This window comes from Theropithecus gelada, chromosome 19 (assembly GCF_003255815.1).
Source record: "Theropithecus gelada isolate Dixy chromosome 19, Tgel_1.0, whole genome shotgun sequence".
Classification (NCBI taxonomy): domain Eukaryota; kingdom Metazoa; phylum Chordata; class Mammalia; order Primates; family Cercopithecidae; genus Theropithecus; species Theropithecus gelada.
This window is the reverse complement of record NC_037687.1, coordinates 35,310,210-35,333,419: the sequence shown is the minus strand read 5'-3', so window position 1 is coordinate 35,333,419 and position 23,210 is coordinate 35,310,210. Positions and strand designations below refer to the sequence as shown.

Sequence of the window (23,210 nt, the reverse complement as noted above, 5' to 3'; positions counted from 1 at the left end):
TGCCTGCCACCACGCCCAGGTATTGGCCAGGCTGGTCTTGAACTCCTGACCTCAGGTGATCCACCTGTCTCAGCTTCCCAAAGTGCTATGATTACAGGCATGAGCCCCCACACTCAGTCAATGTTTGTATTTTTAGTAGAGACAGGGTTTCACCATGTTGGCCAGGGTGGTCTTGAACTCCTGACCTCAGATGATCCGAATGCCTAAGCCTCCCAAAGTGCTGAAATTATGAGATTACAGACATGAGCCACCACACCCGGCCTTGTCATAAGATTTTTAGAGAGAAAAGGAAAATAACCCTTGAAGCTGCAGCTCTCACCTCCCTTGGCTGCCTGAGAGAGGTCAGGGTCTGGGTTTCTCCTTCCTATGTTCATCCTAGCCTATTGGGCAGGCTCTTCCACCCCCATTTTGCCCTAATCCTCCAGGCCCCATCTCTTGGGGTTGAGACTTTCTCTAAAGCCACCCGCGTCCTCTCCTTCCTATTCTGAATCTGTCCCTTTCTGCCCTTCACTGCTGTCAGGGCAGCTATTGTTTCCTGCTAGGACTCCTGCGTTTGCCACCCCACTAGGTGCACTGTCTTTCCTACAGCCCCTTAAACATACTAATGGGGCTAATGGGACACGGCTTCCCCACCTCAACGCACTGCAATCTTGCCACTCAGCCCAAGGTTCATGCATTTGTCTTGCCCAAGGGAGGGCCATCCTCCCTCCCCAGAGGCCTCATGCATGCCTTCCCACCTACCCTTATGCTCTTCCCAAAACAGCCCAGTGAAAGCAGACCCCGTGGGTCCAGCAGGCCATGGTTTGAGTCTGAACAAAGACAATGATGATGGCAGGTTATTAGACTTGTGTTTTTTGTTTGTTTGTTTTGTTTTGTTTTGAGACAGATTTTCACTCTTGTTGCCCAGGCTGGAGTGCAATGGTGCGATCTCAGCTCACTACAACCTCCACCTCCAGGGTTCAAGCGATTCTCCTGCCTCAGCCTCCCTAGTAGCTGGAATTATGGGCACCTGCCACCACACCCAGCTAATTTTTAGTATTTTTAGTAGAGACAGGCTGGGCACAGTGGCTCATGCCTGTAATCCCAGCACTTTAGGAGGCCAAGGCAGGCGGATCACCTGAGGTCAGGAGTTTGAGACCAGCCTGGCAAACATGGTGAAACCCTGTCTCTACTAAAAATATAAAAATTAGCCAGGCACGGTGGTAGATGCCTGTAATCCCAGCTACTCAGGAGGCTGAGGCAGGACAATCGCTTGAACCAGGGAGGCGGAGGTTGCAGTGAGCCAAGATTGCACCATTGCGCTCCAGCCTGGGGGACAAGAGCGAGACTTCGTTTAAAAAAAAAAAAAAAAAAAGTAGAGACGGGGTTTCACCATGTTGGCCAGGCTGGTCTCAAACTCCTGACCTCGGGTAATCCACCCACTTTGGCCTCCCAAAGTGCTGGGATTACAGGTGTGAGCCACCGTGCCCAGCCTAGACTTGTGTTTTAATGGGGTTTCCCACTTGGCACATATTTTCCACTCCCGACCTCCTGACCTCCAAATACCACATCTACAACACAGCCACCCAGTAGCTGCCCTGGGTGAAGGACAGGCATCCTGACCTTGTCTGTATTCTAGAGGCTTTGTTCTAGTCATACATTTGGACAGTGGGTTCCCGCTTTCACTTCGGAGTCACTCTGTCCTCTGGGATAAGGGAAGTGAGAACTGCTCCCTGAGGAATGAGATCATGAAGGGGCCTGGTAACGGCTGGGAAGGCACAGAAATAAAGCTTTCAGGGAGGGAAATGTGAGGAATGTGTTCATCAGATGGGAAACAAATAGTGGCATTTATCGGACTCTCACTGTGTGGAGGCCCTGGGTCTCACCAGATGTATTTGTTTTCTACCGTTACTGTAACAAATTACCAGAAACTTCATAGGTCAAAACAATATCCATTTATTAGCTCACCATTCCTTAGGTCAGAAGCCCAAGTAGGTCTTCTGTGGGTCTCATAAAGGCTGAAATCAAGGTGTGGTATGGACTGAGTTGCTGTCTGGAGGCTATGGGGAAGAATTTGATTCCAAGCTCATTCAGGTTGTGGGCAGAATCTAGCTCCATGCACTTCTAGGGCTGAAGTCCGTTTTCTTTTATTTCTTTCTTTTTTTGAGACGAGTCTCCTTCTGTCGCCCAGGCTGGAGTGCAGTGGCATGATCTTGGCTCGCTGCAAGCTCCGCCTCCTGGGTTCATGCCGTTCTCCTGCCTCAGCCTCCTAAGTAGCTGGGACTACAGGCGCCCGCCACCACGCCCAGCTAATTTTTTGTATTTTTAGTAGAGACAGGGTTTCACCGTGTTAGCCAGGATGGTATCGATCTCCCGACCTCGTGATCTGCCCTCCTTGGCCTCCCAAAGTCCTGGGATTACAGGCCTGAGCCACTGCCTCCGGCCATGAGGTCTGTCTTCTTACTGGCTGTTGTTGCAGCTCTTCTCAGATTCTCAGCCTGACACTTGTCCGTCTCATGGACAAAACTCTTCTACTTCAAGTTTCTCCACCTTCCTCTTCTGCCTTTAAGGACCCTTATGATTACCTTGGACCTACCAAAATAATCCAGAATCATATTCTATTTTAAGATCAGCTAATGAGTAACCTTAGTTATGTCTGCAAAAACCCTTTCACCATGTAGTGTAACTATTCATAGGTGAGATTATCATATTTACAGGTTCTGGAGATTTGGGCACGGAATCTTGGAGGTGGCCATTTTCAGAATTCTGTTCCCCATAACAGATCGACTTGCAACGTCCCAGAATCTCACAGAGTCTAGCTCAGGAGAGGCCCAGAGCAGGGTGAGGCCGTTGTCTGTTCCTGTCTGCGTTGTAGTAGAAGGTGCCAAGGCCGAGATGGGGTCCGCTCCCCAATCCCACCCACAGCGGGCGGGCCTGGAGTAGGGGTAGCTCGCCTGCGCCTCCTGGCGGCCAGGGACCGAGACCTACTTCAGCTCTCACCCGTGTCACAGGAATAAGGCCACTTTCCCAGTTCGCAGTGGGGTTTAAACTGGCCAGAACAGGTTGGTGACTTGGGCCGGGAACTGCCTTCCCATTCTCCAGCACACGGCGCCCGCGGATTGATCGCGCAGGCCCCGCCACACCCCTGATCTCCTGGGCGACGCCGGAAGAGTGCTCTGGTCCAGAGATTCCTCGCAACACGGCAGCCCTAGCCTCTTCGACTTTGGTTCCGACTGAGAGCCGCAGTCTGACGGGAGCTGATCGCCATAAAAATACCGGAAATGTGCTTCGGTAGGGTTTCCCCTGCGCCGCCGCGACCACGGCCTTTGGTTCCGCAGGCGTAGGGGCCCGGAAGTGCGGCCTTGTAGTCCGTGAGAAGGAGGCGGCCACCGTAGAGCCTGGTGCCTGAAGAGGAGTCGGAGGTGGGGTCGGATGGGCATCCCCCTGCCGCAGGGCTGGCGAGGAGGCTGGGGCGTGCCAGGGGAGGGGCACCTGCGCTCCGCTAGAAGCGCACGCTGCGAACGCGAGGGGGCGCTGCAGGACCGGGGTACGGCGCGGGCCAGGGTGCGGGCTGGCCGCGGCGGCTCAGAGGGGTGCTTTGGGCTTAGGGTGGTGCGCGGGCAATGGAGCAGAGATTGGGAGAACGCGCTCGGGGTAAAGCACACGGCGCGGCGAAGGCGTGGCGGGAGTGTGCGGCGCCGGACCCAGGAAGCTGGCCTGGGCGCCGGGTCTCGAAGGCTGGCCTTTGTTCTGAAGTGTCCAGGCCGGCTTTGCGGCGTCGGGACTGAGGAATGGAGCCCGCCGCGGGGCGGGGCAGGGCGGGAAAGGAAGGTTCAAGTCTCTGGGGTTGATGCGTCCCTATCGGCCGGACACAGATTAGAAGCCTTTCAGGTGCTAGGTGAATATAGATGGGGCGGGTGCTGCATGCTGAGTTAGCCTTTGCACGGGCACAGGCCTGGCTTTTTTGAGGCTCAGAGTGGGGCCGGGGGGCGGGGTGGTGTATCTGGATCTGTAGTCTGGAAAGGCTCCCTCTGGCTGCCATGTGGGGAACAGAAGGGGAGGCCAGGGGCGTGGAGAGACCAGCCAGGTTTCTTCATCCGTCCAGGACAGCGGGAACGGGGCAGTGGAGGTGCTCGAAGTGGTCTGAGGGTCAAATGTTGGGCATGCAAGAAAGGGAGGCGTCTGGCTGAGCAAAGGGACGGCGGATTGGGCATAAGGAGTTGGAGGGGTTGAATCTTGAGACCCCAGTAGAGCCCGAGGGTGTAGGGGCAGCATCGAGCCGAGCCCACTCTGAGAGACAGGCTGGTGGAGGCTATACGGATGTCAGAGTCCAGAGCTCCTACCCTCCTCCCTTAGACTGGAGGTGTGTGCAGTATGGGTGCAGGATGAGCTGAGTATCTCATCCCTTGTTTGACAGAAGGGGAAACAGGCCGAAGGATCACGGTTTACCTGCTTGATGGACGGAGTAGCAGAACTCCTCACATTCCAGAGTCCTCTGGGGACTACTCTCTCCCCTTTCTGGTACCTGATGTTGGGCCTTGTCCGGCTTGCTCAGTGGGCACCTATCCAGTCACACACCCCTGCTCATTCCACACTTCCCCTCTCTGTGCCACACCCACACCCTGGGCCCCACAGGCCCCATCGAGATGGCAAGAAGCTGGGGCTGCAGGAGGCACTTCCCCGCCTGCTATGCTAGGGGCTGCCAGGGACCATGTACTGGTTTCCCTGGGGCATCTCCCAAGGTAATGCCCAACCTTTTACCCTCAGCCCTTAGTGACCAGGCACACCGAGAACCATGCTGCCCAGGAAGCAGGTCATGCCATCCCACTCCTGCGAAAGCCTCTGTATATACTAGTTAAGGTGACCTGGTTCTGAGGCAGCAATCCTGCCTCTGCACAGGGTCTCATACTGGGGGGATGTGGCTAAAGGAAACCAAAAGGAGCTGCCAGCAGGGGTGGAGGAGAAACTAGCTGGGTAGTGAGCAAGGTCTGCTCTGGGTGAGGCAGGTTAGCCAGTTGGGATGGGGGTCCTTGGCCTCTTCTACACACAGGGCTGCCCTCTTGGAGGGGCACATGGGGAGGCCTAGGGTTACTGGAGTTGGGATGGGGTGGGGTGGGTGGGTGAGTCAATGTAGAGTAGGCCAAGCCCTGAACCTTTTCGGGGGCTGTAAGCAAGACCCGGAGAGGGGCAGACCTTTCACATCCCCAACACCCTCTCCTAGGGGTGTGCTAAGGTTTGCCGCGTTAGTGGGGGGCTGTAGAGGGCCTGGCCGGGACTGAGATGGGAGGAGGAGGGAGTGCTGGAGTGTCCTGTGTTGGGAATGGGGACTGTGAAGGGCAGCTGAGGAGGGATGGGTTAGTGCGCCTTGGAGGGTGGTGCACTCTTGAGCCCCATCCTGCAGCAACGGGTGAAAAGATAGGGAGGTTGGGACAGAGGGGGGTCCTCAGTTGACCTCTTCCGGCCCTCCTCTTGTTCTGTGCAGATGGCAGCTGCAGAGGCTGTGCACCACATACACCTGCAGAACTTCTCACGCTCTCTGCTTGAGACCCTCAATGGGCAGAGGCTAGGGGGGCACTTCTGCGACGTGACTGTGCGCATTCGTGAAGCTTCACTGCGTGCCCACCGCTGCGTGCTGGCGGCCGGCTCGCCCTTCTTCCAAGACAAGCTGCTGCTCGGCCACTCTGAGATCCGTGTGCCTCCGGTGGTGCCCGCACAGACGGTGCGACAGCTGGTCGAGTTCCTGTACAGCGGTTCGCTTGTTGTGGCGCAGGGCGAAGCCCTGCAGGTGCTCACAGCCGCGTCGGTACTTCGCATACAGACAGTTATCGACGAATGCACGCAGATTATCGCCCGCGCCCGAGCCCCAGGCACCTCTGCGCCCACGCCCCTGCCCACCCCTGTGCCCCCGCCACTCGCACCTGCGCAGCTGCGTCACCGTCTGCGCCACCTGCTGGCTGCGCGCCCTCCGGGGCACCCTGGTGCTGCGCACAGCCGTAAGCAGCGCCAGCCCGCGCGTTTGCAGCTGCCTGCGCCCCCAACACCTGCCAAGGCCGAGGGGCCTGATGCTGACCCCTCACTGTCCGCGGCCCCTGACGACCGTGGCGATGAGGATGACGAGGAAACTGACGATGAGACCGATGGCGAGGACGGCGAAGGTGGCGGCCCGGGCGAGGGCCAGGCACCTCCTTCCTTCCCAGACTGTGCTGCCGGCTTCCTCACTGCTGCTGCTGACAGCGCCTGCGAGGAGCCCCCTGCACCCACTGGCCTCACTGACTACAGTGGTGCCGGGAGGGATTTTCTTCGGGGAGCTGGGGCAGCTGAGGACGTATTTCCAGACAGCTATGTATCCACTTGGCACGACGAGGATGGCGCTGTCCCCGAAGGCTGTCCCACTGAGACCCCTGTCCAGCCCGACTGCATACTGGCTGGACCCCGCCCGCCTGGTGTGAAGACCCCAGGGCCACCCGTCGCACTCTTCCCCTTTCACTTGGGTGCCCCCGGGCCACCCGCACCACCCCCTTCAGCACCATCAGGGCCAGCCCCTGCGCCCCCACCCGCCTTCTACCCCACACTCCAGCCCGAGGCAGCCCCCAGCACTCAGCTGGGGGAGGCCCCGGCTCCCTCCGCTGCTCCCACCACGGCCCCCTCAGGCACCCCTGCTCGCACAGCAGGTGCTGAGCCACCTACCTATGAGTGCAGCCACTGTCGCAAGACGTTCAGCTCCCGGAAAAACTACACCAAGCACATGTTCATCCACTCGGGTGAGCCAGGGCGGGAGAGGAGAGGGAGAATCTCTCATTGGAGAGTTAAACCTAAGGGGGAATTCAGCACTAGTTACAGGGCACTGGAACTGTTCTGTTACTTTTGGGTAGCAGGGGGCCTGGAAATTGAGCCTTCCCCCAAGTGCAAGGTATGTGGGGGAGGAGAAAGTCCCACTGTGGAGCAGCAGGCACTGGCTTCTGTGGAGGGGGGTCCTGAGGCTGGGTTGGGAAGCAGGAGCCTGTCCTGGCCTTTGGAAGGGTGGTGGTGGAAACTTGAGCAGCCTAGGATGCATGTGATGGGCATGGAGTCTTGGCAGGGGCTCCTGGGCAGGTTGGGAAACTATGCTCCAGGGAGCCTCCTGTGTCTCTCTGGTTTCCAGCAGTCCCGCCATGGCAGTCAGCAAGGGAGGGTGGGTTTACAGGCCCAGGGGTAGAAAGCCCTCAGAGAGGGGGTGTGATGAAGGAACTCCTGAGACTGGGGCAGGAGTAGGAAAACATGGGTACAGTGTGGGGACCCCACAGCTGCAGAGGACCCCGAAAAGCTGTGCGGAGGTTCCCTCGGACCTTGGCCATGTCAGGGAGGCGGCTCTGCAGTGCTGCAGGAGAGGTAAAGAGTGGGAGGATGGTACTGAGGAATGTGAGGATGCTCCCTGGGGGCTGAGATGGAGGACAAAGGAATGGAAAGCAGAAGCCTGCTGGGCATTGTCAGTAAAAGCAGAAATTTGGCTGGAAGGCCACAGTGGTAGTGAGGGAGGTTTCTGCATGGGCTGGAACTTGGGATTTGACTGTGAGTGGTGGGGAAGCCATGGTATTCTAAGCTGGGGAGTGACTGAGATGTCAGTTTATAATTACCTCTGGCTGCCTTGGGGACAACTGGGAGGAGCCAGGGAACTGGGAATAAGGGAGTTGGGTGATTAGTCTCCAGGGTGGTGCCAGAGGCCCCAAGGTAGTGCTGGCTGTGTGAAGTGTGTGATCTGAGTCAGGTGCCTGGGCCCGGTTAGTCTGGGGTACCCCCTGGCAGGCACTGCCTTTCAGTACCCTGCCACTGAGAGAGGTTTTTTTTTTTTTGGAGACCGAGTCTCCCTCTGTTGCCCAGGCTGTAGTGCAGTGGTGCGAGCTCGGCTTACTGCAACCTCTGCCTCCTGGGTTCAAGTTATTCTTGTGCCTCAGCCTCCTGAGTAGCTGGGATTACAAGCGTACACCACCACACTTGGCTATTTTTTGTATTTTTAGTAGAGAAGGGGTTTCGCCATGTTGGGTCAGTCTGGTCTTGAACTCCTGGCCTCATGCAATCTGCCTGCCTCGGCCTCCCAAAATGTTAGGATTACAGGTGGGAGCCACCATGCCTGGCTGAGATACACATTTTGTTAATACCTGATGAATCTAGGGGTGGACTCAGCCTGCCTCCCCTCCCCTAACCTAGAATGAGGAGCTCTCTCTATCACACCAAGGACATTATAGTGGCCAGCGGGCAGGGGTTCTGGGCAACTGGGGCTTCCTGCAGGAAGGTGGCAGATGTGCCCAGGTCCCTCCTTATGAAAGGGCAATGGCCTTGTCAGACTGAGTTTAGGAGACTATATGGGCATTGGCGAGGGGGGCCAGGTCCGAGTGTCTCCCTGTGCCGGGTGGGTAGGGGCTGAGGGGGAGGGTCCCTGAGGGTAGAGGGAGAGCCCAGTGGGCAGTCCAGATGAGCAACAGATGTTCCAGACAGGCTGGGTTCCCTGCAGGCAGGGTACTTGCTGGATTTAGGGGAGCCCTGTCAGACAGTGGCATCTCAGGATAGCAGAAAGGGGGTCCCTGCCAGGAAGGGATGGGAGAGAGGTACCTCACAGTGTATGAGGGTCCCTGTTGGGCAGGAAAGTCCCAACATGAAGGGAGATCCTGGAGGGGAGGGGGTGTCCCTGCTGGGCGGGAAGATCCCATAGTAAGGGGAGGGTTCCCCGACAGGCAAGGGATCCCGGGATAGTGGTTTGGGAGGGGAGGGGAGCTCCTGCCAGGTCCAGGCGCCCAGGGTGGGGGTGGGGTGGGGTGGCGGCGGGGAGCTGCAGAGTCTGACTTGCGTTCGCGGCCCGCCCTGTCGTCCGCAGGGGAGAAGCCGCACCAGTGCGCCGTGTGCTGGCGATCCTTCTCGCTGCGCGACTACCTGCTGAAGCACATGGTCACGCACACCGGTGTGCGCGCCTTCCAGTGCGCCGTTTGCGCCAAGCGCTTCACGCAGAAGAGCTCACTCAACGTGCACATGCGCACTCACCGGCCCGAGCGCGCGCCCTGCCCCGCCTGCGGCAAGGTCTTCTCGCACCGCGCGCTGCTGGAGCGCCACCTGGCCGCGCACCCTGCGCCCTGATGGGGCTGGGGCCTGGCCTCGCCCACGGTGGATCCGAGGCCTCCCGCACGGTCGGCCACCCCCGCTACGGGACCCGTGGTTCCCGCCACTAGACCACGCTCCCTCCTGAGCGCAGGTCCTCTCTCTCCCTTCACCCTTTCTCCATACCCGGGCCTAAGTCCGCCTTACTCCTCTCCTCCATGTACTTGAACCCTCCAGGTGGTGCCGAGCTGGGGCTGGTTAGGGACCAGACCACCTCTGAGAACTAGACCATTTCCTGCCTAAACCGGGCGCTCAGGCGCTGGGATCCGGCCCAAGATATGACTCCGGTTCTCGCCCCGCCCTCTCCTGGGGTGGGGGTGGGGGCTGGGGCCGCTCCCCTGCCCCGGTGTGAGGCTGTTCAAGGTCCCTAGCTCCCTACCCAAGCTATCCCTCCCTCGTGGGGCGCCTAAGGAGGCTCAAGTGGACCCATCGTATATGGGGGCTGGGCCTCGGGACTCTCACTCTAATAAAGGACTGTAGGCCATGGGGCCTAAACCACGAAGCTGTGAGCACCTGGATCAGTGCGTGCCTTGCTCATAGACAAGCTGTGGGTGTCAGGGCTCAGCGTCCTTGTTCTTGGGCGGCACCCATGCGGCCCACAGGCTGTCCTGGGCAGGGACAGGATGGTCCACTTTGCTATCTCGGACCTCTATTCTGTAGGGGCTAAGATGGGCTACATATATAACCGGCACTTGCTTCTCTTGTATCCCTGAGTCCTGTGGGGAGGAGGATAGACAGGCCACATCTGAGATGGGTCTCCGAGAGGGAGGCCATGTGAAAGCCCCATCACACTCCTGATTGCTGCTGTCCACGACCTTTGAGGCCCCTCCCATAGATCTTCCAGCCAGGGTCTAGGGGCCTTTTGGACTTGAGACTTCCCCTCCCCCACTCTGATGGACATGGCTGAGCACCTTACTTGTGGTGAGCCCAGGGGGATCTTTGGGGCCAGGTTGCCCTGAGGTTATATTAGCCCCCATATATCTGCCCTTAGTGCTGGGGGCCAAGTTCAGGGAGGGCTCTGATGGCTGTATTGGGGACAGGAAACAGTGAGGGGTGGGATCCGGGGGCTGACTGCTGGGCAGTTGGGGACACTACCCCGGTGGCCAGCCATGTCCCAGGCCCCTGCATCCAGTGGAGAGAGCAGCCACTCTTCACCTCTCCCCTCTTCAGCACAATAGTGGCTCCTAGCCTAGATGCCCTGCCCTAAGGATTTCGAGCTGGTGGAGTGGGGTATGTCCTGGAGGGCCATGCCCCAGCCTGACCTGCCAGGCTCCTAGGCCAATGGCAGCTCCGCTGGATTTACCTTCTGGGACTGCCTCCTCAAGGTGAAATGCCAAGGCTTTGATGATCCAACTGAGTGCATCATGGGCTGACTTCAGTCTCCTGAACCCCAGGACTCCATCGTCATCAAAGCCAGAGGTGGGACAGAGAGTCACAGAGCAAGCACATGGGTGGGGGGCAGAGCTGGTTTGAATCCAGGCGATGCGAGTGTTCCTCTATTTACTGAGCACTTGCTGGATGCCTGGCAGGAGGCTACGATTCCTTGGATCGTGGGACAAGGGGCTTAGCCTGGCTGAGGCCCTCTCCCCAGGGTTTAAGTGGGTGTCACAGGAGGACCTCCCAGTGAGGTCCACCTTGCTGTCCTGTTGCTTTTCTCTTTGGCCTGATTGGAGTGTTCCCAAGGGCAGGGATTTCTGTGCTCTGAGTGCCTGGTACACAGCAGGGATGGGAGGGGAGGCAAGGGAGTTAGACGCCAGCCCCGGAGGGTGGATGGGGCAAGCAGGACAGCAGGAAGGAGGCTAGTGGTGGTGCCCAAGGGGCAGAGACCTGGGAACCCAGAGGCCAATGATGGAAAGGGGTCAGACCTGGCAAAGGAGGGGGCTGATAGGGGTGGCAAATAGGCAGAGAGGGGCTGGAGCCACACACAAGACCAGTCAGAGCAAACAAACATGTAGAGGAGAAGGGCTGGGGGCAAAGTCCTGGAGAGAGGACCAGCCACTGTCAGCAGTGCCAGGGCCGCCACCCCTGGGGAGGAGCCATTGGGCTACTCTGAGGGGCCAGAGGTGAGCCTCAATATTCCACAGCTGCTGCTCCTAGGGAGGAGCTGGTACCATGGGTGTCAGGCGACGGTTGGCCTTGCTGCTGCTGCTGCTGCTCCTGCTCTGGGGCCTAGGACAGCCAGTGTGGACAGTGGCTGTGGCCTTGACCCTGCGCTGGCTCCTAGGGGATCCCACATGCTGTGTGCTACTTGGGCTGGCCATGTTAGCACGGCCCTGGCTCAGCCCCTGGGTGCCCCATGGGCTGAGCCTGGCAGCTGCAGCCCTGGCACTAACCCTGCTGCCAGCACGGCCGCCCCCAGGGCTACGCTGGCTGCCAGCTGATGTGGTCTTCTTGGCTAAGCTCCTCCATGTGGGCCTGAAGATCAGGGCATGCTTGAGCCGGCAGCCACCTGACACCTTTGTAGATGCCTTCGAGAGGCGAGCACGAGCTCAGTCTGGCAGGGCAGTCTTGGTGTGGACGGGGCCCGGGGTTGGCTCAGTCACCCTTGGCGAGCTGGATGCCCGGGCCTGCCAGGCGGCATGGGCCCTGAAGGCTGAGATGGGTGGCCGTGCGAGCCTGTGTGCTGGGGAGCCTGCCGCCCTCCTGGTGCTGGCTTCCCAGGCCGTTCCAGCCCTGTGTCTGTGGCTGGGGCTGGCCAAGCTGGGCTGCCCAACAGCCTGGATCAACCCGCATAGCCGGGGGATGCCCCTGGTGCACTCTGTGCTGAGCTCCGGGGCCCGGGTGCTGGTGGTGGACCCAGGTGAGGGCCTTGGAGCCAGTGGAGAATGGAAGGGGGCAAGGGCAGGGACTGTAGAACAGGGGTCCTGGTGGGACTGGCAGAGGCCCTTGGTCCCCATCTGCCCACTTTCTCAGGCAGTTATAATCAAGACTTATGAGCAGAAAGTAGTTCTCAAGTCACCAGAGTTTAATTTTCCCACAATGGCTATTTCAATCCTTTTTGACCAAAAATACTAATGATGGGATTCTTTACCGAACAACATGGACGCTTTTCTATGCTAGCTGCAACTCTGCCTGCATCTCTGGGTCTCAGATCCCGCCTCGTGACCTCAAAGGTGAGCCTTGCCTCTGTTTCTCCTCTGATCCATCCCTGCAGACCTCCGGGAGAGCCTGGAGGAGATCCTTCCCAAGCTGCAGGCTGAGAACATCTGCTGCTTCTACCTCAGTCATACCTCCCCTACACCAGGGGTGGGGGCTCTGGGGGCTGCCCTGGATGCAGCGCCCTCCCATCCAGTGCCTGCTGACCTGCGTGCTGGGATCACTTGGAGAAGCCCTGCCCTCTTCATCTATACCTCAGGGACCACTGGTGAGAGTGCCCATTAGTACCAGCCTCTGAACTCTCAGGCTGACCTGACCCCACACTTGACTTGTGCCTCAGTGTTGACCTCTGAAACCACTTTACCATCTGATTTTGACATTTGTTTTCTGCTTGTTTGGCTGTTTTTTGTTTGTTTGTTTGTTTGTTTGTTTGTTTTTTTTGAGACGGAGTCTCTCTCTGTAGCCCAGGCTGGAGTGCAGTGGCCGGATCTCAGCTCACTGCAAGCTCCGCCTCCCGGGTTTACGCCATTCTCCGGCCTCAGCCCCCCGAGTAGCTGGGACTACAGGCGCCCGCCACCTCGCCCGGCTAGTTTTTGTATTTCTTAGTAGAGACGGGGTTTCACCGTGTTAGCCAGGATGGTCTCGATCTCCTGACCTCGTGATCCGCCCATCTCGGCCTCCCAAAGTGCTGGGATTACAGGCTTGAGCCACCGCGCCCGGCCTTGTTTGTTTGTTTGTTTTGACTCAGAGTCTTGCTCTGTCACCTAGGCTGGAGTGCAGTGGTGTGATCTCGGCTCACTGCAACCTCCACCTCCTGGGTTCAAGCGATTCTCTTGCCTCAGCCTCCTGAGTAGCTGAGATTACAGGCGCCCACCACCACACCTGGCTAATTTTTGCATTTTTGGTAGAGACAGGGTTTTGCCAAGTTGGCCAGGCTGGTCTTTAACCCCTGACCTCAGGTGATCTGTCCACCTCAGCCTCCCAAAATGATGGAATTACAGGTGTGAGCCACTGTGAGAGCCTTGATTTTGACATTTGGCCTGAACTCTGACCCCCAATGTAATTTGAGAGGTCAATGCCAGAATGCTTCCTGTGTCCAGTAAACAGCCACTGAAACCTTTGGTCTTGACATATTACTCTCAGTCCAAATTCAGCCTGTGAACCCAACCACAGATCCCTGTACTTGACTGCTCTCTGAGAGCCTCAAACCCCAATGCAGGCCTGGCTGTTAGAGATCTATCCCTCTGGTCAGGACCCTCTCTGTGCTGTCATTTCACCACTCTGCCCTTGCCACGCCTTCATCCCAAGGCCTCCCGAAGCCAGCCATCCTCACTCATGAGAGGGTACTGCAGATGAGCAAGATGCTGTCCTTATTTGGGGCCACAGCTGATGACGTGGTTTACATGGTCCTGCCTCTGTACCACGTGATGGGACTTGTCGTTGGGATCCTCGGCTGCTTAGAGCTCGGTAAGCCCACTTCTGAGGATCTCTCCAATCTACAGGACCACTGGAGTAAGTGTCAGGGTGGGGCTGTCAAGGCAAAAAGACACTGTAGGTTACCCAGCACCCTGCGTTCTCACTTTCGAGAAGGGACACCCACCAATGAGTACCAGGGCCCCATGGACAGAAGCCTGGACGCCCACACAGTCCCTAATGGCTGTGCTTTGGTCAGGAGGTGACAAGACCTGATATGAGTGACGGTCACAGGCATCCAGGGAAGGTGGGGTGCTCAGGAGATGATGGGGATGCTGGCCCAGATTTGTGACATGGCCGCAGGGGGAGCTGGAGTAGGAGTGCTCTCAAGCACTCCATAGGGCTGTCTCTTTGGACTCTTGATTCAGAATCTAGACAGGGACTTCGCCATAGCTTGTTCTTTTTTCTCTTTTTTTAAATTTAAATTTAATTTTAATTTTTATTTTTGAGACGGAGTCTTGCTTTGTCGCCAGGCTGGAGTGCAGTGGCCCGATCTTGGCTCACTGCAACCTCTGCCTCCTAGGTTCAAGCGATTCTCCTGCTGCAGTCTCCCGAGTAGCTGGGATTACAGGCACCCACTGCTATGCCCAGCTAATTTTTGTATTTTTAGTAGAGATGGGATTTCACCATCTTGGCCAGGCTGGTCTTGAACTCCTGACCTCGTGATCCACCTGCCTCGGCCTTCCAAAGTGCTGAGATTACAAGTGTGAGCCACCGCGCCTGGCCATTTTCTCTCTCTTTTTTTTTTTGAGACAGAGTCTCGCTCTATCACCCAGGCTGGAGTGCAGTGGCATGATCTCAGCTAACTGCAACCTCCACCTCCCGGGTTCAAGCAATTCTGCCTCAGCCTCCTGAGTAGCTGGGATTACAGGCATGCACCACCATGCCCAGCTAATTTTTGTATTTTTACTAGAGACAAGGTTTCACCATGTTGGTCAGGCTGGTCTTGAACTCCTGACCTTGTGATCCACCAGCCTCGGCCTCCCAAAGTGCTGGGATTACAGGTGTGAGCCACCGCGCCGGCCTCTTTGTGTTTTCAAACTTTTATCATGGCTAGGTGTGGTTGCTCATGCCTATAATCCCTGCACTTTGGGGTGCCAAGGCAGGAGGGTCACTTGAGGCCAGGAGTTCAACACTAACCTGGACAACATAGTGAGAGGCCTTCTGTTTAAAAAAGAAAAAAAAAAAAAGCCAGGCGCGGTGGCTCAAGCCTGTAATCCCAGTACTTTGGGAGGCCGAGACGGGTGGATCACGAGGTCAGGAGATCGAGACCATCCTGGCTAACACGGTGAAACCCCATCACTAGCCGGGCAAGGTGGCAGGCGCCTGTAGTCCCAGCTACTCGGGAGGCTGAGGCCGGAGAATGGCGTGAACCCGGGAGGCGGAGCTTGCAGTGAGCTGAGATCCGGCCACTGCACTCCAGCCTAGGCGACAGAGCGAGACTCTGTCTCAAAAAAAAAAAAAAAAGCCAGGCACGATGGTATTAGGGGAACCCGCCCCCCGTATTTCAACATAGGTTCTTTCTATTTTCCATAAGCGTCAGCCAGCTGAGAAATAAGGAGAAAGAGTACAAAGAGAGGAATTTTACAGCTGGGCCACCAGGGGTGACATCACATATCGGTAGGACCGTGATGCCCACCTGAGCCTCAAAGCCAGCAAGTTTTATTAAGGATTTCAAAAGGGGAGGGGGTGCAAGAACAGGGAGTAGGTACAAAGATCACATGCTTCAAAGGGCAAAAAGCAGAACTACTGATAAAGGTCCAACAAAGATCACAAGGCAAAGGGCAAAACAGAACTACTGATAAGAATCTATGTTCAGCGGTGCATGCATTGTCGTGATAAACATCTTAAACAAGAGAAAACAGAGTTCGAGAGCAGAGAACGGTCTGACCTCACATGTACCAGGGCAGGATTTTTCCCCACCCTAGTAAGCCTGAGGGTCCTGCAGGAGACCAGGGCATAGCTCAGCCCTTATCTCAACTGCACAGGACAGACACTCCCAGAGTGGCCGTTTATAAACCTCCCCCCAGGAATGAATTCCTTTCCCAGGGTCTTAATATTAATATTCCTTGCTAGGCAAAGAATTTAGTGATACTGAAAATACAAAAGTAGCCGGGCGTGGTGGCGGGTGCCTGTACTTCCAGCTACTAGGGAGGCTGAGGCAGGAGAATCGCTTGAACCCATGAGGCGGAGGCAGGAGAATGGCGTGAACCCGGGAGGCGGAGGCAGGAGAGTCGCTTGAACCTGGGAGGCGGAGGCAGGAGAGTCGCTTGAACCTGGGAGGCGGAGGCAGGGGAGTCGCTTGAACCTGGGAGGCGGAGGCAGGAGAGTCGCTTGAACCTGGGAGGCGGAGGCAGGGGAGTTGCTTGAACCTGGGAGGCGGGGGTTTCGAAAAGAGTGAAACTCCGTTGCAAAAAAAAAAAAAAGCGAAAATAGTTTGATGACATCTCATGTATCTTCGCCCAGCCTCAATAATTTTTTTTTTTTTTTTTTTTTTCTTGAGACGGAGTCTCACTCTGTTGCCCAGGCTGGAGTGTACTGGCGTGAGCTCAGCTCACCACAACCTCTGCCTCCCGGGTTCAAGCAATTCTATGCTGAGGCTGAGTCTCGTGAGTAGCTGGGATTACAGACACCTGCCACCACACCCGGCTGATGTTTGTATTTTTAGTAGAGACGAGGTTTCTCCATGTTGGCCAGGCTGGTCTCGAACTCCTGACCTCAGGTGATCCACCCGCCTCAGCCTCTCAAAGTGCTGGGATTACAGGTGTGAGCCACTGCACCCAGCCTCTTTTTGTTTTCAAACTTTTATCATGGCTAGGTGTGGCTGCTCATGCCTATAATCCCTGCACTTTGGGGTGCCAAGGCAGGAGGATCACTTGAGCCCAGGAGTTCAACACCAGCCTGGGCAACATAGTGAGAGTCCATCTGTTAAAAAAAAAAAAAAAAGCCAGGCATAGTGGTGAGCACTTGTGAGCGATTCTCCTGCCTCAGTCTCCCTAGTAGCTGTTAGTACAGGTAACCACCATGCCTGGCTAATTTTGTATTTTTAGTACAGAAGGGGTTTCACCATGTTGGCCAGGCTGGTCTTGAGGTCCTGACCTTGTGATCCGCCTGCCTCGGCCTCCCAAAGTGCTGGGATTAGAGGCGTGAGCCACGGCTCCCAGCCAATTTTTTTTTTTTTTTTTGAGATGGAGTTTCGCTATTGTTACCCAGGCTGGAGTGCAATGGCACAATCTCGGCTCACCACAACCTCTGCCTCCTGGGTTCAAGCGATTCTCCTGCCTCAGCCTCCTGAGTAGCTGGGATTACAGACATGTGCCCCTGTGACCAGCTAATTTTTTTTATGTTTTTAATAGAGACAGGGTTTCTCCATGCTGGTCTCGAACTCCTGACCTCAGGTGATCCACCCGCCTCAGCCTCCCAAAGTGCTGGGATTACAGGTGTGAGCCAGCGTGCCCAACCACTTCCCTATTTCTTTCTAGAATAGATCAGAGCAAATCCTTGACACTATCTTTATGCTTGTAAATATTGCAGTACATATCTCTAATATATAAGCACTTATGAAACTGTAACCAAATTATCACACCTATCAACATTAATAGTAACCCCTTAATATTATATGATGTCAACTAGGTTCAGATTTCTCCAATGGGCTGTTTTGATTTGGTTTTGTTTTTAGAGACAGGGTCTTGCTTTGTCACCCAGGCTGGAGTGCAGTGGTATGATCTTGGCTCACTGCAACCTCTGCCTCCTGGGTTCAAATGATTCTCATGCCTCAGCCTCCTGAGTAGCTGTGATTACAAGTGTGGGCCACCATGCCCAGCTAATTTTTTTGTATTTTTAGTAAAGACAGGGTTTTGCCCTGTTGGCCAGTCTGGTCTTGAACTTCTGGCCTCAAGTGATCCGACCACGTTGGCCTCCTAAAGTGCTGAGATTACAGGTGTAAGCCGCTGTGCCCAGCCAATTGGCTGGGTGGTTTTTTTTGTTTTTTTTTTAATATATAATTAAACAGTCTCCCCATTGTATTTGCTTGTAGGTCTCTGTTCCCCTTTCGTCTGCATTTCTTGTTAAATTGGAAACTTTCTCTAGAGGTGTTGTTAGATTCAGCTTCTTTTTTTTTTTTTTGAGACAGAGTCTTACTCTGTCACCCAGGCTGGAGTGCAGTGGTGCAAGCTCGGCTCACTACACTCTCCCCCTCCTGGGTTCAAGCGATTCTCCTATCTCAGCCTCCCAAGTAGCTGGGACTACAGGTGTGCACCACCACGCCTGGCTAATTTTTGCATTTTTTGGTAGAGATGGGGTTTCACCATGTTGCTAGGCTGGTGTCAAACTCCTGATCTTTCAGGTGATCCACCCCCCTCAGCCTCCCAAAGTGTTGGGATTACAGGCATGAGCCACCGTGCCCAGCCCCCTATATCTTATTAATCCATGTGTCCATACATCAATACATCCATACATACATCCACCAACCCACCCATCCACCTACTCACCTACTTCTTCACTCATCCATTCATCCACCCACCCACCCATCTATCCATCCTTACACCTATCCATCTTTCTACCCCCTGCCTCTGCATGTCACCACCCACCCATCCATCTACTGACTCACTACTCCAACTGTCCATCCATCCATCTACTGACTCACTACTATGTCCATCCATCCATCTACTCACTCACTACTCTAACTGTCCATCCATCCATCTACTCACTCACTACTCTAACTTTCCATCCATCCATCTACTCACTCACTACTCTAACTGTCTATCCATCCATCTGTTCACTCACTACTGTAACTGTCCATCCATTCATCTTTCCATTCATCTACCATATCCATCCACCTGCCCACCCATCTGCTTAGCTGGGCATTCATTTATCACAATCAAGAGTGATTTGAGCTCTGAGTCAGTGACAAGTAAAAATAAAAATTAAAAAAGTGGGCCGGGCGCGGTGGCTCAAGCCTGTAATCCCAGCACTTTGGGAGGACAAGGCGGGCGGATCACAAGGTCAGGAGATAGAGACCATCCTGGCTAACACGGTGAAACCCCGTCTCTACTAAAAATACAAAAAACTAGCCGGGCGAGGTGGCAGGCGCCTGTAGTCCCAGCTACTCAGGAGGCTGAGGCAGGAGAATGGCGTAAACCCAGGAGGCGGAGCTTGCAGTGAGCCGAGATCACGCCACTGCACTCCAGCCTGGGGGACACAGCAAGACTCCGTCTCAAAAAAAAAAAAAAAAAATTGAAAAAGTGGCCGGGTGTGGTGGCTCACACCTGTAATCCCAGCACTTTGGGAGGCTGAGGCAAGTGGATCACCTGAAAGGTCAGGAGTTCACGACCAACCTGGGCAACATGGTGAAACCCCGTCTCTACTAAAAAAATACAAAAATTAGCCAGCCGTGGTGGCGGGTGCCTGTAATCCCAGCTACTCAGAAGGCTGAGGCAGGAGAATCGCTTGAACCTGGGAGGCAGAGGTTGCAGTAAGCCGAGATTGCACCACTGCACTCCAGCCTGGGCAACAGAGCGACACTCTCTCTCAAAAAAAAAAAAAAAAAAAAAATTAATTAGTTAATTAATATTTGCAGCCCTTATTTAGCATTGATCACTTTATACCAGGCACGGAGCTTTCCAGGCATCCTGGAGACAGCATTTGAACCCAGGCCTGCGTATGCTCTTCTAATGACAGCAGTCCTGGCTGGGCCAAGGACACAAAGATGAACTCAGTATTGTCTTGTATTTCAGGGTGTGGGGGTGGGTGAACACAGGTGCTAAAAGCAGCTTCTTACAACAACTTGGAAGCATGACCTGAAACACCGTCCCCTCTCATCGCCCAGGAGCCACCTGTGTTCTGGCCCCCAAGTTCTCTGCTTCCTGCTTCTGGGATGACTGTCGGCAGCATGGTGTGACAGTGATCCTGTATGTGGGCGAGCTCCTGCGGTACTTGTGTAACATGCCCCAGGTGAGGCTCTAAGATTAGGGCTCCATGGTGAACACCCAAGTATGAAATCTCAGATGATATCTCAGGTAAAGATTCAGGTACTGAACTCAAGCAAGTCCCTCAGATAATCCACCTCATGCAAGAACCCAGATAAGGAGTTCCAGACAAGGCTTCCAATAGTGGTTTCTCTGATAGCTGTGCTACCTTGAGCCTCAGTGTCCTCATTTGGGAAACAGGAATAATAGCCCCTACACCTATCGTGAGAATTTCCATTAAAAATTAATTAATTCGGCCAGGCACGGTGGCTCAAGCCTGTAATCCCAGCACTTTGGGAGGCCCAGACGGGCAGATCACGAGGTCAGGAGATCGAGACTATCCTGGCTAATACGGTGAAACCCCGTCTCTACTAAAAAATACAAAAAACACTAGCCGGGCGAGGTGGCGGGCGCCTGTAGTCCCAGCTACTAGGGAGGCTGAGGCCGGAGAATGGCGTAAACCCGGGAGGCGGAGCTTGCAGTGAGCTGAGATCATGCCACTGCACTCCAGCCTGGGCGACAGAGCGAGACTCTGTCTCAAAAAAAAAAAAAAAAAATTAATTAATTAAAATTAAATCTCCATGAAACTAAAGTTCTAGGTAACTACTCTTAGGTGAGACCCCAGATGAGGCCTCCAGTCATCTCTGGTAACGTCCCCTAGGCAAAGCTCTCAGGTCACCCCTGCAGGTAACCCTCTATTTGAAAAGACTCCAGTAACTACTCTCATGTCAGTAACCCAGGTAGATCCCTTAGGTAGTCACCTTCCAGGTAACTCCCAAGGTAAGGACCCAGGATAACACCCCCTCTAGGTAAAGGTTCCAAGGCATGCCCCAAAGCACCTCCTCCTCACCCTTCTGGGGACATTCCTGTAGCAACCAGAGGACCGGACACATACAGTCCGCATGGCGATGGGCAATGGACTCCGGGCTGATGTGTGGGAGGCCTTCCAGCAGCGCTTCGGTCCCATTCGGATCTGGGAAATCTACGGCTCCACAGAAGGCAACATGGGCTTAGTCAACTATGTGGGGCGCCGCGGGGCCCTGGGCAAGATGAACTGCCTTCTTCGAGTGAGTGTGCGGGTGCCTGGTGTGCAGCTGCCCCGACTGAGGCTGAGCCCACAGGACCTATGTCGACACCCCACCCTCTACCCCAGATGCTGTCCCCCTTTGAGCTGGTGCAGTTCGACATGGAGGCGGAGGAGCCTGTGAGGGATAATCAGGGCTTCTGCATCCCTGTAGGGCTAGGTATGGGGGTTGAGGAGCCTTTCCTGGGTGGTGCGGGTGGCGACCCTCAGTCTTCTCTTTAGCTGGAACGAGCTGCCCAAAACCTTAACACTGGTGCTCACTAAAGGGGTATGCAGCCTTCATCTGGACCCTGAGCCAGTGGCCTGTCTTACCACCATCTGGGGCCCCTGCCTCAGCTTCTCCGCTCTGCCCAGCTCCCCTGCCTTGATCTCTCGCTCTGATTTACTGGGTCTCTGGGTGTCCATCTGATTTGTTGTCTTGAGCTTTCTGTGGAAGACGGCATTCCAGCCATTGGTCTCTTGTCCTGTACCTTGTTAGTGTCTTCTCCCAGGGCCTTGCAAGGTCCTGGTCATGTGTATTCTCACTGCCATTTGTCTGTCCGTCTCCACCCCTTGTCATCCTTTCCCTGTTTCTCATGGGCTCCCCGATACCGCCTGACCTAGCCTTCTCCTTTTCTGTGTCGCCCGTCGCCGTCTCTCAGGGTCTCTGTCTCTGAATCTCTGGATCTCCCTGTCTCTCTTTGGGTCTGTCCTTGGCAGGGCGCTGGATGATGAAGAGTTGTTGAAAACCTCCAGCAGGGGATTTGGCTGGTGGGCTCCAGGGGTTCTTGTTCCTGCTCCTACCCCCAGGGGAGCCGGGGCTGCTGCTGACCAAGGTGGTAAGCCACCAACCCTTCGTGGGCTACCGCGGCCCCCGAGAGCTGTCGGAACGGAAGCTGGTGCGCAACGTGCGGCAATCGGGCGACGTTTACTACAACACCGGGGACGTACTGGCCATGGACAGCGAAGGCTTCCTCTACTTCCGCGACCGCCTCGGGGACACCTTCCGGTTCGAGGCGGGGTTTCTCAGGGCGGGGCTGGGGCGGGACCTCGGAAGCCTTCAGGTCCTAGAGGGAGCCAGGCTGAAGAGGCGGGACTTTCCTATCGTAAGAGGGCGGAGCTTGGAGTCCGGACTTCCCACGCGAAGGCGGGGCTTCTCATTTTAGAGGGGGCGGGGTTGACCGGGCCTCCTAATCCCCAAAAGGGGCAGGCGGGGCGGGGCAAGAGGCGGGGCCTCTCCTTGCCGGGGGCGTGGTCACAAGCGTCGGCTCCAACCCTGCAGATGGAAGGGCGAGAACGTGTCCACGCACGAGGTGGAGGGCGTGTTGTCGCAGGTGGACTTCCTGCAGCAGGTTAACGTGTACGGCGTGTGTGTGCCAGGTGCGGAGAGTTCTCATTTTAAACTTCCAACGGCTTTGTGGGTGGAGGGGTCGTTATTCTGATTTTACAGGTGGGGAAGCGCTAGGGTACAGAGAGGTTTAGAAACTTGCCGCATCTCACAGCCAGTGAGCAGAGCTGGGCGAGGCTGGAGGGTCAGCTGTGGGCCCTCGAGGTGGGTCAGCCGAGAGTGACCAGACTGCTCCCTAGGGTGTGAGGGTAAAGTGGGCATGGCTGCCGTGCAGCTAGCCCCCGGCCAGACTTTCGACGGGCAGAAGTTGTACCGGCACGTTCGCGCTTGGCTCCCTGCCTACGCTACCCCCCATTTCATCCGCATCCAGGTGAGCCCAGGGTGGCAGGGAAGGTGGGTGGAAGATCATAGCCGGGGGGGAGGGGTGTCACAGTGAGGGGACCATGATCTCTGCCGTGCAGGACGCCGTGGAGGTCACGAGCACGTTCAAATTGATGAAGACCCGGCTGGTGCGCGAAGGCTTCAACGTGGGGATCGTGGTTGACCCTCTGTTTGTACTCGACAACCAGGCCCAGTCCTTCCGGCCCCTGACGGCAGAAACGTACCAGGCTGTGTGTGAGGGAACCTGGAGGCTCTGACTATCTGGCCAACCCACTGGGGCAGGGATCAAAGCCAGACACCCCCACCCCAACACATTATTTCAACCTGGGCCTGCGTGAATCCCAGTCTGGCCATACCCTCAACCTCAGTGGGCTGGAAATGACAGTGGGCCCTGTAGCAGTGGCAGAATAAATTCAGATGTGTTCACAGAAGTCTGTATGTCTGCGTAGATGAAGGAGCAATGGAAGAGTGCAGGGGCTAGTGCCCTGAAGACCTCAGTTTAGGGTCTTCCCTCTCTCCCAGCCAAGAACCTCAGCCATCCCTGTGGGATGACCCTGTCTGTGTAAGGCCACGGGTGTGGGAGGAGCCGGCCAGCCTCGCAGCTGCTCTAAGGTAGAGAGATGAGAACACTGATTCCATCTGTGGGTCTTTAGTGGGCCACTGAGGCGGTGGCTGGGCCAGTGGATGTGGATTATTTTTCTGTGAAGTGCTGTGGATACACGATCTGACAAAGCCTGGAGGTTGCTGGACTGAGGCTACAAGGGTAAGCAGGAAGTAA

The 23,210-nt window shown here is 55.8% G+C and overlaps 2 protein-coding genes across 8 annotated transcripts in view; both read left to right on the top strand.

Annotated features, from left to right (window-relative positions):
• ZBTB45 (zinc finger and BTB domain containing 45) overlaps positions 1 to 9,607 on the top strand; it is a 34,875-nt gene extending 25,268 nt beyond the window's left edge. For 2 of the 6 annotated variants that reach the window (XM_025368985.1, XM_025368984.1), the window contains exons 2-3: positions 5,462 to 6,740; positions 8,828 to 9,607. In XM_025368985.1, coding sequence (XP_025224770.1) covers positions 5,462 to 6,740; positions 8,828 to 9,084 — 1,536 coding nt within the window. In that variant the 3' untranslated portion in view covers positions 9,085 to 9,607. Of the gene's footprint in view, positions 1 to 2,374; positions 4,109 to 5,461; positions 6,741 to 8,827 lie in introns of those variants that run through there. The other 4 variants (XM_025368979.1, XM_025368981.1, XM_025368980.1 and 1 more) reach the window with 4 other exon arrangements.
• A 1,501-nt stretch (positions 9,608 to 11,108) lies between these two features.
• On the top strand, positions 11,109 to 22,863 carry SLC27A5 (solute carrier family 27 member 5). 2 transcript variants are annotated; one of them, XM_025367165.1, is made up of 10 exons: positions 11,109 to 11,653; positions 12,260 to 12,469; positions 13,510 to 13,668; positions 19,502 to 19,626; positions 20,513 to 20,707; positions 20,794 to 20,884; positions 21,514 to 21,712; positions 21,986 to 22,083; positions 22,291 to 22,421; positions 22,513 to 22,863. In XM_025367165.1, the coding sequence occupies exons 1-10, from the start codon at positions 11,218 to 11,220 to the stop codon at positions 22,687 to 22,689; spliced, it is 1,821 nt and encodes a 606-aa protein (XP_025222950.1). In that variant the 5' UTR covers positions 11,109 to 11,217; the 3' UTR covers positions 22,690 to 22,863. The 2 variants fall into 2 exon arrangements, with proteins under 2 accessions (XP_025222950.1, XP_025222949.1); XM_025367164.1 differs by having other exon boundaries at positions 11,109 to 11,905.
• Positions 22,864 to 23,210: the final 347 nt, after the last annotated feature.

What these genes read in the sequence shown, in the direction of transcription:
- SLC27A5 (XM_025367164.1), top strand. Translation starts at nt 11,218, where the DNA reads ATGGGTGTCAGGCGACGGTTGGCCTTGCTGCTGCTGCTGCTGCTCCTG. An exon ending in CTATACCTCAGGGACCACTG is followed by an intron (nt 12,470 to 13,509) that starts GTGAGAGTGCCC and finishes CTTCATCCCAAG; the next exon opens with GCCTCCCGAAGCCAGCCATC. An exon ending in CCCATTTCATCCGCATCCAG is followed by an intron (nt 22,422 to 22,512) that starts GTGAGCCCAGGG and finishes TCTGCCGTGCAG; the next exon opens with GACGCCGTGGAGGTCACGAG.